The 18,921-nt window shown below is 37.4% G+C and overlaps 1 protein-coding gene across 6 annotated transcripts in view; it reads right to left on the bottom strand.

The window, feature by feature from the left end:
• Positions 1 to 18,921, bottom strand: part of RIC1 (RIC1 homolog, RAB6A GEF complex partner 1) — a 141,924-nt gene that overhangs the window by 23,585 nt on the left and 99,418 nt on the right. For 5 of the 6 annotated variants that reach the window (XM_060102188.1, XM_060102190.1, XM_060102187.1 and 2 more), the window contains 8 exons: positions 17,332 to 17,420; positions 12,052 to 12,196; positions 11,321 to 11,369; positions 9,537 to 9,689; positions 6,968 to 7,171; positions 1,612 to 1,650; positions 1,182 to 1,292; positions 246 to 335 (listed from right to left, as the gene is read on the bottom strand). In XM_060102188.1, the coding sequence (XP_059958171.1) occupies positions 246 to 335; positions 1,182 to 1,292; positions 1,612 to 1,650; positions 6,968 to 7,171; positions 9,537 to 9,689; positions 11,321 to 11,369; positions 12,052 to 12,196; positions 17,332 to 17,420 (880 nt within the window). The remainder of the gene's footprint in view (positions 1 to 245; positions 336 to 1,181; positions 1,293 to 1,611; positions 1,651 to 6,967; positions 7,172 to 9,536; positions 9,690 to 11,320; positions 11,370 to 12,051; positions 12,197 to 17,331; positions 17,421 to 18,921) is intronic. The other variant, XM_060102191.1, reaches the window with a different exon arrangement.

Consider the following 18,921-nt stretch of genomic DNA (forward strand, 5'->3'; position numbering starts at 1 on the left):
TTTACAAACTTTATAGAGAATGTCTAATGGTTGAAATCCTTAAGTTATCACAGAAGTCCTGATTATCCCTTTAAATTTTTAAGTAACCTGAAATGAAAATCCCATTTGTTAAAAATGCCAAATTCTTGATTAAAAAGTAAAACGTTTTGTTCATTTTCAATAGGTTATTTTTATATAAAACCAAACTGTGCTTAATATCTTTAAAATGTAAAAATCTTGTTATTTCTGAGAAAACAAAAACATACCTCCTCTTGATGATCACTTATGTTATAGCATGCAAGCACAATAAAATCATTCCACCAGGCTAAGCCACCTGTCACAATCATATTTTGCTCCTTGAAAGAAAATATAAAAACACATATTGACATTTCTTCTTGCCCGTAACAGACTTGTAAACTAGTCCTACTCAGACACTGGAAGCTCTAATTATTTCTTCTCTACTCTCTTCCCGCCCCCTCAACATTAAGCTTTACTCTAGGGCCTGTATTAATAATGATTCACATCCTATTTTGAAAGAAATAAATATTTCTGTAAGACATAAAATACATCATTCAAAATAACTGGGTACCATGTAGCATCATTATTCCACATTCAACAGACCTTGGTTTAAATTCTGGCTTTATCATTTATCAGCTGCTTGATTCTGAATCCTAGTTTCTCTTTTATAAAATGGTGAGTAACAATAGTGCTCTCATTGGGTTGTTATGAAGAACAATGAGATAATATATGTGGAAGTGCCTGGTACACAGTATGCACCTATTAAATGTTAACCTCCTTCTTTTCCTCCTATTTGATTCTTGCAAAATCCAACTGCACATGTTTGTATGCTACCCAAATATTTATGTCATACACAGACAAGCAGGGAATGATCTCAAATTTTGTGGAGATTTATTCCGATCATATCTGATGAACTCTACCTGGAATGTAAGAGTAAATCCTCAAGTTACAGGATTATGGTGTCTGATCTTAACAAGAATTAAAAACAAACCAACTATCTCAATACAAAATCTTTTATCAAATATCAAGTACTTTATCAGAACTGACCCTTAGATATAATCAGTGTCATTTTTTAATATTTGATTTTACTTTTTAATAAGTAACAGTGGTTTACTTTATACTTATTTCATACTGTAGTTCTCTCATACTTTGAGAAATAGGTTTTTAATTTCGAAAAGACTAACCTGGGTAATGTTTCCAAAAAGCTTCCATTTTTTGGTGAGTAAAGAGTAATGTGCAAAACCAAACTTGCCAACCACAGCAATATTCTGTCCAAGCTTATCAATAGCTGAAAACTGATTAAAAAAAAAATTAAGAGCTCTTCCTTGAGTTTTTAAATTAGGTGTAAAGAGCTGAGGATTGTCAGGCAAGCAGACTATTAATAAACATTTGCTAAGAGAATTAAATGTAAAATGCTAAATTTAAAAATCTTAGTATTTATACATGTTACATTTGACCAAATTATAGATTTACACTAACAATGTACAAAAGGAAGCAAGTACTGAAATTTTATTTTTATCAGTGCACCCACTGAAAGGCTCAATTCCCAGAATACCTCTTGCAGCAAATGCTATCCAATAAAAGTTAACACCAACAAAGTAACAAATAACTCACCCGTATAGGCCAATTGCTCTCTAGATAGGTGCTGGAAATCTATAGAAAATAACACATCAGTTTGGTAAGACTTCTGAAATATATTTAAAAGTAAAGCATGTAAAAGCATTAACATCATAATATGAGATTAATTTTCTTGTAACGTTTAAAGTGCTCCCAAATACAGCTTCCCTGGTGGCACAGTGGTTAAGAATCCACCTGCCAATGCAGGGGACACAGGTTTGAGCCCTGGTCCAGGAAGATCCCACATGCCGTGGAGCAACTAAGCCTGTGCGCCACAACTACTGAGCCTGTGCTCTAGAGCCTGCGAGCCACAACTACTGAGCCCACGTGCTGCAATTACTGAAGGCCGCGCGCCTAGAGCCCGTGCTCCACAACAAGAGAAGCTACCGCAATGAGAAGCCTGCGTACCGCAACAAAGAGTAGCCCCCGCTTGCCGCAACTAGAGAAAGCCCGCACACAGCAAAGAAGACCCATCACAGCCAAAAATAAAATAAATTGTTTTTTAAAAAGTGCTCCCAAATAATGAGTATTACTAGCAGCCAATATTTCACAACTCCTGTCTTAACCATTTCATTATATGTTTCTAGACATCAGGCTTTCCTCTTTTTTCTCTACACTGTTTTTGTTTGTTTTAAATTAAATATTGAACACTCGATAAATACAGAATGACAAAAGGTATTTAGAGAAGCATCTACTAAGGCAGCCAAGAATTGTGTAGATGAACAGTTTGGGTTTGCTGATATGAACCATCCCAAAAAACCCTTATCTAATAAAATCAGAGCCTCAGCAAGAGTTTTATGTTTTTTTAGTAGAAATCTTTTATTATTTTTACATTTTTCTGATAAAAAAGCAATGCATGCTTATAAAATTTCAACAGTATAAAAGTGCACAAAATACAAAGTGAAATTCTTCTGTTATATCATTGCTATCGCTAAACAAACAGCCATATATATATGAGTGTGTATAAGCTACTGCTTTTTTTTTTTTTTTTTTTTTGCGGTATGCGGGCCTCTCACTGTTGTGGCCTCTCCCGTTGCGGAGCACAGGCTCCGGATGCGCAGGCCCAGCGGCCATGGCTCACGGGCCCAGCCGCTCCGCGGCATATGGGATCCTCCCAGACCGGGGCACGAACCCGTATCCCCTGCATCGGCAGGCGGACTCTCAACCACTGCGCTACCAGGGAGGCCCTAAGCTACTGCTTTTTACTGGGGTGTTCCACTTATTCACCTACAAGTACTTTTAATATATTACAGATATTAACTCTTTATCTGCAACATAAGCAATAAATCTATCTTTCCATGTCGTCTGTCTTACATCTTTGTACACAGTGTCTTTGTGTCACTCTGAGAATTTTAAACTTAAAAAATCCTCTGTGAGGTATCAATGTAGCTTAAGTCTAGCTTTACTGAGACTGTGATCTCTCTATTAGCCTGATGAGTAAATAGTTTTCATGAGCACATGGTGAATGCAGTGTGAAAATTAACAGAACAACAGAACAAAGGAAAAATCTTCTGTTCCTGGAATAAGAGAACCTTCCATTTAATTTAGTTTCCGTTTACTCAAAGAAAAATGATTACATATTTAAAAAGAGAAAGCCAAATTTAAAAGCCAAGTAAATACAACCAAATCCAGTAAGATTCTTTGTGTAATGTGAAGACAAAGCAAAAATCAAGTGAAAACATCTATATTAACCTTGATAAAATTTATTTATAAAACTATTTTTGTTAGACTTCACTTATTAACCAGTAAGTCAACCTAAAATCTAAGTAAATTAATAGCTTTTAGTACATTAGGAAGTTCTTAACCCCAGTGCTGGTTTGTGGAAGCCTAGCTTACAGAATTAAGAATAACTGTGTCAGGATAGATACGCTTGAAGAATGCTTAACTTGTATCTTAACAGATATGCTGTACCATTCAGGCCAACCAGTAAAATTTACTATGATGGGTGGAATTAGTTCAGAATAATGATAATCTGAGGTAATGATCAGGTGGCGAAGTAAAATTTGAAAGTAGTTTTGTAGGAGGCTGTTAAGTGAAATTCTTTTTTTGGATGAAGAAAATAAAAATAGTCACTTGAAGAGGGATGTTCCTGGAGCACAACTGAGCTAGCCATCCATGACACTAAACACCCCACCCCCCACTTTCCCCAAACCTTAGTGTTTCATAAGTATTTATGAGATGTGTGGGCAGGTAAAGTGGGAAGTGAGATCTCACTGCCAAAGTGGACTCCAACATGAAGAGTTTCTAATCATGGGAACCAAGGTTAACTTATCATATGATCACTCTCTGATGACTATCTCTAGGAGAAAACAAATTCTTTTACCCTCCAAAAGTATATGAGATGCCACAAATGGCAAATGGTTTACTTTCAAAACTTAAAATGAAGCTTTATTTCTCATATGGTTTTGTGTCTTGAAGATGCTATGAAATAAGAACAAAAACTTGTATTTGCCCCAGGAGATCTATATGTTACCTGAACTTTCAGTTCCACTCCTAATACTGAGAACAGGAAATGGCAGAAGTAAGAAAAGAGGCGGCTAATGAATAATGAAGAAACTCAGGTTAGGAATGCATAGTCAGGGCACAAAAGTCATGTCAGACCACTGGGACACTCAGTGCTAAGGTACAGAATCTCTACTCTGAACATCTTAGGATTTTTCAGTCTCTCGGAGAACCTAGATCTACCTTTTTTCCCTTAAAGTCATTCTGCTAAAACCATGTCTCCTGGGCTTCCCTGGTGGCGCAGTGGTTGAGAGTCCGCCTGCCGATGCAGGGGACACGGGTTCGTGCCCCGATCCCGGAAGATCCCACATGCCGCGGAGCGGCTGGGCCCGCGAGCCATGGCCGCGGAGCCTGTGTGTCCGGAGCCTGTGCTCCGCAACGGGAGAGGCCACAGCAGTGAGAGGCCCGCGTACAGCAAAAAAAAAAAACCATGTCTCCTAACCTAGACTACTTTCTTCTGTAAGTGGTGAGACTGAGAGGGCCATCATCCTAGGAGATATGATCTGTGCCAAATACCTAGAACATCTGATACACACTGTAGGAATGAGGGCAAATCATTTATAAATGAAATAGCCTTTACAATCCTCTTTGTTGACCTCCCTAACATAGTGCCTGATACATTACTCTGCTTCCGACAAATATGTATTTGTGTTATTTTTGTTAAAGGAGAAAACATAGTTAACACAGAATCTTCTGACCAGGAAACTAACGAGTATAAGGTAGAAGGCTTAAACAAACAAAAAAAATCCAGTAGTCTAGATGAGGAACAGACAGAGCAGCAGAATTAGTTGGAGCTCATGTGATGAACTCTAAGCTGTACAAGAAGCATACAAAGTACAAACCACACAAACAAAGCCATTGTGATGGAGGATGCGGGCACTTATCCTAGACAAGAGCATATGTTGAAGGCGGAATTAAACAGGCACCCACGTTTCTTCAGGGAATACTTACTAATGGCTAAAATGTCTGGAAGTTAAAAGCATTAACATTATATGGACACTGTAAACCACACTACCAAACGAACACCACCACAATGCTGCACTGACTCTTGTGGCTGGAGTGCCAGCAAACAAAGGGGCAACTCCAAGTAAGAAGAATGTCAAATAGGCACATTCTAAGTTTTAGATCAAGGTCAGCAGTATATTATATGCTTCAACATTTAGTACCTAGGTTTTAAAACAGGTTTGATTATTACTTTATATCATGGTAAGGATAGAGTCTGCCACTATTCTGCTGTGTGACCTCGGGCAAGTCACCTAACTTCCCTGAGCCTCAATTTGTATAAAACCTAGTTGGACTACATGATTGCTAAGGTCCTTCCAGCTCTAAAAATTCTATGAGTCCATTATAACTTAATTTGGGGGGAGCACAACTCTAGCATTATTTTTATTAGTTTTAAGGAAACTGAAGAAATTACGTAAAGCTAAACAAGTTTATCTTTCTAAATATTTTAGATACCTAAAGAACAGGATGACAGAAGAATCTTGCTAGTATCTACTTTGCCTGGAGTTGTAAAATCAGTGTTACATGCTTCTAATATGGGATACTTCATAGATGGCTACGAATCACAGAATCACTGAATTTTTGAGCTGGAAGGAAATTCGATTTCTGTTATTGCCTGATGGATTTTTGAGTTCCAGACCTGCCTTCCTTGATCCTCTGCTCTACTTGGCTCTCTGGCAACACAGACCTGGCTAGGCAGAACGGGCAGTGATGCTAGGTCAGTGTAGAATGAATAGTTCAAAGTATGGGGAAATGAAAATGGCAGAGAAATGGCTATAGGAGAGAAGGGAGCAGTGGAAAATTTTAGTCAAGGAAGTAGCTGATGCAGTTTTATTTAATAACTGTTACTAATTATAAAATGGTATGCACATTGTTTTGATTTTATGAATTTCTTAATGTAAGTTAAATACATTTTCTTTTAGTGTATACCACATGTCAATGTAGGAGATATTCCTCCTTCAATTTTTCACACAATGACCATTCTTATGTCTCTCATTATCTCCACTCAAAGTCAACCGAAAATAACATGGGAGCTGAAGTAAGCTAGTAAGGTAAAAGTACAGAATGTAGAAGTAAGACAAAGAATTGTGGAAACAGAAAATGACTAAAAGAAACTAACCCAAGAGTAGGCTCTGATGTACCTAAGACACTCTGGCATGAGAAGTGGGAAGAAAACACTCAGGACTTCGAAATGTGTGTGAAAGTTTCTTTCAAGAAACTTCAATTTACTGATTTACCCAAATTAATTTTATTTGGTATCGAAACTCAGAATTAATTTCTATATTAAATGTCAATTTATCAAAATTACTAAAAGAAACTACTAATTTAATAATAATCTGGAACAATACAGAGTAATAATAAAATTATTAACACTAAGGTTCTAGACTAATCAGAAGTCTGCAATTTGGGTCCAAAGTCAGGCAATTAACCTCAATGTGTCCCCATTAGGACTACAAGGTCAGCTGCACAAGGTACTAATCAATATTGTCACTTTTCATTAAATTACTACACTTTAGCCTATGCAAATCCAGAGCTAAATTTATACCAAAAAAAGGCTGGAAGTAAACAGTCTTGCACAATAAGAGGACAAAGCATAAACTTCTAGTTTTTTTAAATTATTCACTTACTAATGGACTTAAAGCAGGTGGGAATACAATCTACATCAGGTGGAAAGAAAGGAGAAGACAAGAGGACAAGAGCACAGAACAGCAGAAGAGAGACATGACAGTCAAAAAGTTTACAAAGTTTCTCAGTTTTCTAAAGCAACAAATGAAATACCTAAATATCTGCTTCAGGGTGCTATCTTACCAAGGACTAAGTCCACAGTCAACAGCATCCAAAGACTTACCTGTACTACTTGCCAATGCCGATGATCAAGTAAAGTGCTTAAACTCTGAGACTCTAAACTGCCATCTGCAAATGGGCTCTTTTCCTGACTGGGCTTATGATCAGAGTGTGCCAAAGTACTCCTGGGATTCTGGGTTTGTGAGGCCTCTCCACAGTTCAAGTACAATCGATCTTCCCCCTGAAGCAACACTTGCTCTTGGTTACTCTAGATGAGGGAAAAAGGAAGCAGAGGGGAGGGAAGCAAATAAAAACAAGTTAGTGTAAGGTAGGGGAAAGTAAGTAATACAGCAATTTAGTATTATTGTTGGAAATGTACCACACATCTCAATGCTGATTTTCCTCACAGAGGACAAGACTACCTAATAATCTCACACACTGTTATATTTAACAGACAACATTTTAATGATTACTTCCCAGTGCAAATAAAATCTTTGTTAAAGTCCGTTTTATCATACAGATTCCAAAACATGCCCAGGGCAATGCTATGAGAGATTTTCCACCTGAAAACTGAATAAGACTACTCAATGTCTACAGTTTACAAACTAGTTTCATATAAGATACCTCATGAATGGTAGTAAGAAAACATGTCTGGTCAGTTTGTGTGTATATGCTCATCCGTGTGCCCACATGGTAAGAAGAGGGAGTGGATTACAAACAGGGATAACTGGATACTGGAGGATCTTTTATTTTATTTTATTTTATTTTATTTATTTATTTTTTTGCGGTACGCGGGCCTCTCACTGTTGTGGCCTCTCCTGTTGCGGAGCACAGGCTCTGGATGCGCAGGCTCAGCGGCCATGGCTCACGGGCCCAGCCGCTCCGCAGCATGTGGGACCTTCCCGGACTGGGGCACGAACCCGCGTCCCCTGCATCGGCAGGCGGACTCCCAACCACTGCGCCACCAGGGAAGCCCCTGGAGGATCTTTTAAATCATGGGGAGGAGGAAGAGTAGCCTACATCTGTGGTCCTGGTTCAGAACAATTCAATAATTGCTTGGTTAAAGCTTGGTTAGTACCAAGGAGTGTACCAGGTTCTGAGGATATTTAGACAAAAATATAGTTTCTACTCTCTGTGATTATGCCCTGGTTTTTAATTGAAGGCCAGTGTCTTCACTATTTAAATTAGATCAGCACCCCAGCCACTCACCTTCCCATTGTAGTCCAAATGTTGTCTTGATATAAAACTCAGAGTGCTTTTAAATTATTTATTTGGGGGCCTCCCTGGTGGCGCAGTGGTTGAGAGTCCGCCTGCCGATGCAGGGGATACGGGTTCGTGCCCCGGTCTGGGGGGATCCCATATGCCGCGGAGCGGCTGGGCCCGTGGGCCATGGCCGCTGGGCCTGCGCGTCCGGAGCCTGTGCTCCGCAATGGGAGGGGCCACAACAGTGAGAGGCCCGCATACCGCAAAAAGAAAAAAATAATAAATAAATAAATAAATAAATAAATAAATAAATAAATAATTTATTTGGGATGTGCGAGCAGAGAAGAAATCCTCTACTCTTGTTTTCTTATTATTCAGCTGGTCTGAGATCCAAGGTATTTTCATTCTTCCTCAATGTGTTATAAATTTTAATTAGAAATTGGTTGCACCAAATATTTAAAAACCCATTGGTGGTAGATACTAAGATATGCACCCCTATCATATAACATATCACTGTTACTATATATGAACAATATATCATATTAATATCTTATTTTGGACTGATAAAACATGAGTGTATGTTATAATTTGGGCCAGTGTTTCCCAAAGCAGGATTCTAGGCTTATTTTCTTCTAGGCATTCCTTAAAAATTCATAGTTAAATAAGCTTGGGAAACAATGCTTTTTATATACCAACTCCTGGACTTTCATGATGCACATCAGCATATTAAAGACTCAAGTCCTATGTTAAAGAAATCTCTACAGGGCTTCCCTGGTGGCGCAGTGGTTGAGAGTCCGCCTGCCGATGCAGGGGACGCGGGATCGTGACCCGGTCTGGGAAGATCCCACATGCCGCAGAGCGGCTGGGCCCGTGAGCCATGGCCGCTGAGCCTGTGCATCCGGAGCCTGTGCTCTGCAACGGGAGAGGCCACAACAGTGAGAGGCCCGCGTACCGCAAAAAAAAAAAAAAAAAAAAAAAAGAAATCTCTACAGCTTTGTTTAACTCCTTTATTTCACACTTACAAGACAACAGAAATTTTTCTTGTCCTATGTAATTGCTATTGATATTTCTCACAAGTAGTGCCTGGTAGAACATACTGTGAGAAATGCTATTCAGACAAAGACTAAATTTTATTCAGGTTACTCAAGTGAATCTATAAACACTGCTTTTCCTCAAATTGCTTGTGATCCTATTAAAAAAAGAAAGAAAAAAAAAGCATGGGATTCCCACAGTGTCCAGTGGTTAAGACTCCACGCTCCCACTGCAGGGGGCGCAGGTTCAATCCCTAGTTGGGGAACTAAGATCCTGCATGCCACGAGGCCAAAAAAAAGCAAAACCTGCTCAGAAATAAAATTGTCATAAGGAAGAGTCATATTCAAATATGAAAGCCACTAAAAAAAACAAACAGAGTTTTAATTAAATAAACTTACCATACAAGGGTTTACGGTGAGTGCACTCTTGAGAAACTGAAATAGTAGAATGCTAGGTTGTTTAACTATGCTCTTGGAGTCAGACTCATTTTCAGTATTTTGAGAACCAAATCCACTGATTACCCATAGGTGATAGCCTTCGGCACCCCAGCTCTTGGAGAGAGGAGGAGGGGGAAAGAAGACGGGGGGTGGGGAAAGAAAATCAAAGCAATAAAAAGTTTCTTGTTATTTTTTCCTGGTTTGAAATATTCAAATTCTGAAATAACCAACAACAGCATTATTAATGACTTCTGAAGGCTGGAGAAACCATGACAAACAACACAGACAAGAATTATACCTACATCTACTACATCTTAGATCTCCAGTAGAAACCATCACTGCTCTCCACTTAGAAGAGTGAAAACACTACATACCAATCTTAGCCCCAAAACCTAAGAAATGCCTACTGCTCTCTGTAACTTCTCCATTAATTCAACTGCCTCTCAAATACAAAGAAATTCCTTACAGAGACAAGACCCACGTTACATAGCTGAAGCTTTACAAAGCAGCACCCCAACAGATGCAGTTTTGTACAGAACAAAGAACACTGGATTGGAGGCTATGAGACTAGGGTTTTGCACTCCGGCTTGGCTACCATTTTGTTGTACAACCTTGGCCAAGCTATTTGGTTTCTCGGGGTATATTTCTTCCTCTGTAAAATGAGAGGGTTCAAATAAATTCTCCAGGCCCAGTTCATTTTAATATTCTACTAACTAGATTCCACGAGAGTTAAAAAAAAATTTTTTTTAACATTAGTAATTCCCAATCTGCAAGGCCAAGAATATACTAATGGGGGGAGGAGAGGTCCATGAATTGTTCCAAAATTTCAGAAGTTTAATAGAACTTTTGTTTTCCCATGAAAAGTTTTGGTTGCATAAGTTAACTAAAATGCTTAGATTCTTAGTTTGTGATTAAAATTTTAACTTAGTGAGGGAGGTAACACTGGTTGCTGCATGGCATTCAGAAGCACTGATCGGCAGTCAGAGAAATGGTGTCTGAAAACTTATTTTAAAATATGGAGGTGAGGAGAGCCATCAAATGGGATCCTTGGTGGTGAAAGGTTGGGAACCCCTACTGAAGGCAACCATGGTGGTCTTAATTCTTCGAGAAACCCATGATCAGAAAATGCTTTCCTCTGTGGAGCAGGAGAGAAAGGTAGTGATAAGCCTCACAGCCACTAATTCCTCAAAGATGGTACACAGAGGGCTATAGAAAGAAAATGTTTATATGTAAAGACAGGGGTTACACCTCACCGCTTTCTACAGAAACTCTTGAAAATTGATAGTAAAAATATTGTTACAACAGGGACTACAATTCTTTTGACATACATCTATGGAAAAAATTTTAAATATGCTCAAATAATGTACAAGCACATGTTTTCCAGGAAAAAGACCCAATGAGCATTTCACGTTATGTTAAAAGAAAGGAGGCCATGGGAAGTGGGTGCTATTGAGTCACATAAGAAATGGAGGTATGCTTTGAAAAAACAAAGGCCTGATTTGAACAGTCACTATGTTCACAGAGATGACAGGGCTTGCTGGACACATCTAAACAAAACCAAAATCAAATACTGAAAATTGGGCAGCCTCCTGATTTTTAAAGATAATACTTTTATCAAAGCAAGAACTGTATAAGAGTCTGCTGAGACTAGAATAGCTTTGTAATTTTATCAGATCAACATGAGAGAAGAAGAAGAAAAAACCAAGTTTTTCACACTGTATCAACAGTTTATAGAAAGAACTTACCATGGAGTTGATCTTAAGGGGATCTTTTTTGGTACCATCAGACCTATAACTGAAACACAATAGAAACTTAATTAAGAAGAGTCTTCTAATTGCATGTAATATTTAGCTTTAATCTGAAAAAATTGATTTTGTTCCTTTGAAAGAGAAATACACAATACTGCATGAAATATGAGACTCCTGGTTAATACACCTAGGTATATCACTGAGTTATAGTCTTCCAGTTACGAAATAACTTCTTAACAGGGTCATGCAGTTTGGGAAGGTGTGTTCATTATGTCAGGACTGAAGTTCAGGGTAGTATATGAAGTGGACAGAGATATTAACCCAGTTCTATCAACCCGCTGAGTTAACCTACATTAACCCAATGAGATAATGTAATTTTTCATTTCCTACTAGTTATTTATGTATATAGCTTACCACTCTTATTAGATAATAAGCTACTTGAAGGCAGATTCATGTCTGATTTAGCTTTGAATCTAACATGTTATCATATACACAACAGGGGTTCAATAAATAAATGCATTTTCACTGAATGGTCAGTTTTAAGAGGATGGAAAGAGGATGGATGTATGAGGAAACAATACATTCTGAATAAATTAATTCTGAACCTTACAAATTGTTTTGGGTTCAGAGTCAAGGCAAAATAGTAGCTGTATAACAAAGTTTCTGTGTATGTGTATTGTCTTGGAGAAAATGGAGTTATTTCATCTAAAATTTCTTTATTGACTCACGCAAAATCTCCTCCAAGTGTACAAATCAGCTGAGCTCCAAATACACTCCATAAAGAAAGGCCTCCATATTCCCAGGTCACTATTACAACACTATTGTCAGGAGACCATCTGACCAATTTAACAGCTCCTGTTTTGTTCCAAATGTCTGTTAAGAAATTGTGAGAAGAGTTAAATATAAATGATTGCTTCATAAATACTTAGTATTTTTTACAGCCTGTACCTTCAAGTTGAAACAAGCAGAAAGGCATGTCTGCTTCAAATAATGAGATGCATTCTGTTCGTTCAGGGCTATTTAAAATCAGTATGGTCATTAGCCTTGAGCCGATCTAAGCAGAACAAAGTCAGTACCCAAGTGATTTATATGAACCAAAAACCGTTTCTGGCCACTATTAGCTTAAATAACTATAACTGTGTAGTCTTAAAAAGCTTTTGGATTTGGGCCAATCAGTTTCTGTAAGATGGGAATAATATTTCCCTTGAATGATTCAACACTGAATGTCAAAGTACTCTGCAAAGTATGAGGTGTTTTAAAATGTAAAATAATATTTTACCATGATCTCCATGTTCCATCAGCAATATCAAAGGGATCCAAGTTAAAATAAATTGAAGCATAACCTTACATTAGGATTAAGTAGGTAAACTCCAGCCTCAGTACCATAGGTGCTTATATCTTCTTTTAACTAATAATTGTTCTTCATATATAATTATTAAAGGAGAAAATTTCATTGTGTAGTAAAATCCAAGTTTCTTTACTGCAGAGTTAAATGAAACATAGCAGCATTTCCCACCAGCAATTCAAAAGATCTATAGCTTTCACCTCTTTAAAATTAAAATTCTTTACATCTGCAGTATTAATAAATTTTTGATATAAGTACATTTGCCACAAAGGGCTGGTATACAGATTTTAGCCTACAGAAGACAGCCTTGGTTAACAGAGTAAGTAAAACTTTTTTCCTCCGCCTATGTTTGAATCCTCACATTAGCATTTCCCACCATAATTCAAGTATATGAATAAATGTGTTATTTATGTATATAAAAAATAGTATGGAAACACAAAAGACTCCGAATAGCCAAAGCAATCTTGAGAAAGAAAAATGGAGCTGGAGGAAAATCAGGTTCTCTGACTTCAAACTATATTACAAAGCTAGAGTAATCAAGACAGTTTGGTACCAGCACAAAAACAGAAATACAGATCAATGGTACAGGATAGAAAGCCCAGAGATAAACCCAGGCACATACTGTCACCTAATTTATGACAAAGGCGGCAAGAACATACAATGGAGAAAAGACAGCCTCTTCAATAAGTGGTGCCGGGAAAACTGGACAGCTACATGCAAAGGAATGGAATTAGAACACTACCTTAACACCATACACAAAAATAAACTCAAAATGGATTAAAGACCTAAATGTAAGACCGGACACTATAAAACTCTTAGAGGAAAACATAGGAAAAATACTCTTTGACATAAACCACAACAAGATCTTTTTTGACCCACCTCCTAGAGAAATGGAAATAAAGACAAAAATAAACACATGGGACCTAATGAAACTTAAAAGCTTTTGCACAGCAAAGGAAACCATAAACCAGATGAAAAGACAACCCTCAGAATGGGAGAAAATATTTGCAAATGAAACAACTGACAAAGGATTAATCTCCAAAATATATAAGCAGCTCATGCAGCTCAATAACAAAAAAACAAACAACCTAATCCAAAAATGGGCAGAAGACCTAAATAGACATTTCTCCAAAGAAGATACACAGATGGCCAACAAACACATGAAAGGATGCTCAACATCACTAATCATTAGAGAAATGCAAATCAAAACTATAATGAGATATCATCTCACACCGGTCAGAATGGCCATCATCAAAAAATCTAGAAACAAATGCTGGAGAGGGTGTGGAGAAAAGGGAACCCTTTCGCACTGTTGGTGGGATGTAACTTGATATAGCCACTATGGAGAATAGTATGGAGGTTCCTTAAAAACCTAAAAACAGAACTACTATATGACCCAGCAATCCCACTACTGGGCATATACCCTGAGAAAATCATAATTCAAAAGGACACATGCACCCCAATGTTCACTGCAGTACTATTTACAATAGCCAGGATATGGAAACAACCTAAATGTCTAATGACAGATGAATGGATAAAGAAGATGTGGTACATACATACAATGGAATATTACTCAGCCATAAAAAGGAACGAAATTGGATCATTTGTAGAGATGTGGATGGACCTAGAGTCTGTCATACAGAATGAAGTGAACCAGAGAGAGAAAAACAAATATCGTATATTAATGCATATATGTAGAATCTAGAAAAATGGTACAGATGAACCTATTTGCAGGGCAGGAATAGAGACGCAGACATAGAGAACGGACATGTGGACACAGCGGGTGACAGGGAGGGTGGGACAAATTGGGAGATTAGGTTTGACATAAATACACTACTATGTGTAAAACAGATAGCTAGTGGGAACCTGCTGTATAGCACAGGGAGCTCAATTCAGTGCTCTGTGACAACCTAGGTGGGTGGGATGGGGGAGGTGGGAGGGAGGACCAAGTTGGGGGGGATATATGTATACATATAGCTGATTCACTTCATTGTACAAGAGAAACTAACACAACATTGTAAAGCAATTCTACTCCAATTAAAAAAAATTCTTATCAAAATAGAAAAAAATGCCCAATAAAGCCATATCAAATGACAAAACTAAACCAAACCAAAAAAAATAAATAAATGGGAATTTATCGTATCTTATTAGTATCGTATCTTATTAGTGTACTTTACACATTTAAGAGCGAAATTTAAAACCAAACCAAGAAGAAACATACAAACTCAAATCAAAGCTTACAGAAATGTTATAAACAGTATTCCTATTAATCCCAAGTAAACATATATATACATATGTACATAATATGCATATCTATTTTCCAAGTATTATACACATATTAAAATCTAGTTGTAGAGATATACAATAAAATGTTAATGACAGTTAACCTAATCTTCAAGTGGCAGGAATATGGAAAATTTATCTAGCTGGTAACCTACCATAAATATAGATTGTGATAATCTGCATAATGAGAAAAATGTAAAACGTAATCCAAAGACCTTCTGTTACAGAGCTGAACTCTGAAGAAAGAAAGGAGAAAACTGAAAGTGAGTTTGGTTAGTGCTTGAATTAAGGCAGCCCAGGGGGCGGAGGTGTGAAGAGTGGGGAGTGGTGAGGTGAAAAAGGTTAGAAATATAGGGACAGAAGGTTGGAATGGGACCTAGCAATGACTAGGGAGTTGGGGTCTCACATCCTATACAAAGACAAGAAAGGAGTTTCAGGCCGGCGTGAGTCTGGGAATCAGAACGGAAGCCGCTGTGTCACGTAAGGACTCCTGCAGTGCTGCCACCTGTAAAAATCAGCCAGTGGAGCCAGAAAAACACACAGAAGCTTGTCTCTGTTCAAGATGCGGGACAGCACAAGTCTCCCTACATTTTAAGCAGTTTTTATAGTCTAAAGTTATATAACTCAAGAAGGCAGCACTCTCCCATAACAAAGACTGCAGGAGTGAGAGTTAGTAGATAACCAAAGGGAGAACTGGCATTCCAAGAACATGAGAAAAGGAAACAACCTAAAAAATTCAATACAGTGCTGTCAATCAATTGATAGAAAAAACAAGGAGAACTTCCTGAAATGATGATAAATGTTCTATATTTGCTTGGTCTAACAGACAGTCACTAGCTACATGTGGCTATTCAACATGAAACTAAGAAAAGTTTTAATTTTCTTTAATGTCAGTTAGTTTCATTTAAATAGCCACATGTGGCTGGTAGCTATTGTACTGCACATCACAACATTAGTATGGATAGAAAAATAAACAGATAAAAGGGTTAGAAAACACAATAAAAATACACAACATCCTGTTCTTCTCAGTTGCAGCAAAAAGTGTCCTTAGAAAAAAATATATGCAAGCCTTTAAAGGCTATGCAATAAGAATGATAAAAACTTAAGGAGCAAATTTCTGTTTCTGGCAGTATAGCGAAATGACACCTTGAATGACTCTCCACACTGAAACAACTAAAATGTTAAACAGAATACTTAAACACATCAAAATATCCAAAAATACTGGGAGGTAAGTGAGTGTACCAAGTGCTCTTGCCCTGAATTTTTCTGCCAATCCCTAGAGGCCTGACTTTTACATCTGACGAGTTACAGCATGTGAGGGACAGGAGATAAAGCTCAGAGCTTGGCCAAGGCAGGGAATCTAATAGAAGATACCCACGTAACGCTGGGACTACAAAGATTCCATGAACAAGGGAGAATGAGAAATAAACTCTACCACATGGAAGGTGAAAAAATAGCAAGGAACACTTCCCTGTTTTTGTCCATGGTATTGAATGGAAAATAAAGAAGTTCCCCCGAGAATCTGCAACCAGAAACCAGTCCTCAGTCTGATCTGTAATTTGTGTAACTTGTATGATTGAAAAAAATCTCAAACAGAGAATATAATGCAAAGGGTTCCAGACTGATGTAGTTTTCCCAGGTGATTGGAAGAAACAAACAGAAATCTTCTCTGGAAGAACTCAAATTCAATCTAGCTTTTTTATTTTCCTGATCAAAAAGTATGTAGATGCCTTCTTTCCTCCTTTCCTCTTGACTCAAATGCAGAAGTAATGCTTGGAGCTCAGAAGCTACCCTGTGATCATGACAGAAAGGCCAAATGAATGCCAACAGCAGCTTACCTTTGGATTTCTTGCTATTACAGAAAATCAATCCTATTTGTTTAAGCAACAGTAAGTTGGGTTTTCTGTTAGTTTCATTCAAAAATATTTCCAGTGATACAGACTTTAGACTTACACCTGTGGACAGGATTCACTCAACAGTCACTAAGGGGGTTCAGAAAGAGACTTTCTGGTTTGTTTACTGCTGTGTAACCAGCATTTAGAACAGTGTGTGGCCTATAGTATGTACTCAATAATTATTTGTTGAATAATGAATAAATGGAATTGGAAGGCATACAATAACAGAGGCGATGAAATCAGGCAAGAGTCTAAAGCAAAACCCAGACAAGGAATATAGGGGCTAAAACTAAGTGAGGATAGAGAAAACTAAATGAAGAGGTATCCCAGGAGCCTCTAGTTACACAGAAATCCTTGGGTCAGAGAGAATGTTGTTACATATCTTAACAATATTTGGCCTTTGGCCTCCATCATTTAATTTAAAACCTCATGACACATATTACCTTTAATTAAGAAGAAAAAAAAAAAAAAAGAAGAGGACTCACCAGGATATTGTTTTGCTGTTAACTCTAGTTTATGAGATAGTAGCATGGCTCCAGTGGTGTTATCTATTGTATAAACCTGTACAGAACCACTGTAAAAATCAAAAAGACTTTTAGTGTAAAAATACAAATATAAAAAAACATGACTATGGGAAATATTATGTTCTGCTGATAGGAGTATAAACAAGAACAAAACCATTTTGTAAATAATTTGCAGTCATCTCTTAAATTTAAACAAATGCATATTCTGTAATCTAGCAATTTCACCTACAGATATACCCCCAAAATATCCTTGTCTTTGAGACATGTATAATATTCACTATAGTACTGGGAATAAGTGCAAAGAAATGGAAACAATCTGCATGTCCAGCAATAAGAGAAAGGAAAGAGAAACTGTGGTATATTTACATAATAGTATACCATATAGCACTGAAAATGAATTTTTGTCATGTGCATTAAAATGGACAGCATATCTACCTACCCACCCATCTATGTATCTATATAAATAGTATAATTCTGTTTCTATACTGTGAAAAACATTCAAAACATAGTTAAATACATTTGTGGTAAAAATACAACAAAGACCTAATGTACACAGATTCCAGACTAGTAACTGCCCTGGTGGAGAAAGGGGAATATTAAAGGAGAGAGGCAAGCAGGGGCTACATCAGTGCAGTACTGGAAACTTTCAGAAATCTTCATTTTGTTATTTTTTACCTTATATTATCTTTTGTATGTATACACATAATACATACTCTTATGTATATGGTAAGTATCATTATTCCATTAAAAAATCTTTATAAGAGTCAAACTTACAAAGGGCCAGAAACCAAAACAAAGAATCTGTATATTACATCTAAGCTATATTTCAAAATTGAACTATAATGATCACAAAAAATATTATGTCTGCTTACAGAGCTATTCTCAGATCGAAAATTTAACATAAATGTTGTTTTAAAAATAATTTAAATCCAAGGCTGCTTCTGCACACATCAGGATGACACTACCTTACTGCCAGAATGTCTGACCCTTATCTGTACTCCTTCAAGGTAGAAGAAGTCAAATGATCTCCTCACAGCAGCTTTGATCAGTTTCCAGCCAGGCCCCACTCTTCTCAAGGATCAGAATGGGGACTAAATAAAATACCTCCAATAATAGGCCACTTGAAGTTATCCCACAGCTCACTGATGCTCTGTTTTTAAATTCTTTTTTTCTGTGTTTCATTTTGCATAATTTCTCTTGTTGTGTTCTTCAAGTTTATTAATCTTTTCTTCTGTAATGTTTGATTTGGGTCTTTTATCTTCCATGTTTCAGCTCAATACTCAAAAGAAACCCTCTACAGCTCTCTGGAGTTCTCTCTTTGTGCCACTCTCTCCTCTGATGTCTGGCCTGTGAGCCCCACCCAGCTGCTTTCGTCTCCCAGACTCTCATTTCCTTTCCACACACTCAACCCAGGGAATCTGCCAGGCCCTGTCTCTCCATCCTTGTGCTGGAAATTCTCTCAAAGTAATTGAAGCTAGGGCAGTTGAAGAGTTTTCTTATTTAGTTTCTCATCTTTCAGGGATCACTATCCTTTGTTGCCTGATGTCCTAT

This window comes from Mesoplodon densirostris, chromosome 6, assembly GCF_025265405.1.
Source record: "Mesoplodon densirostris isolate mMesDen1 chromosome 6, mMesDen1 primary haplotype, whole genome shotgun sequence".
Classification (NCBI taxonomy): domain Eukaryota; kingdom Metazoa; phylum Chordata; class Mammalia; order Artiodactyla; family Ziphiidae; genus Mesoplodon; species Mesoplodon densirostris.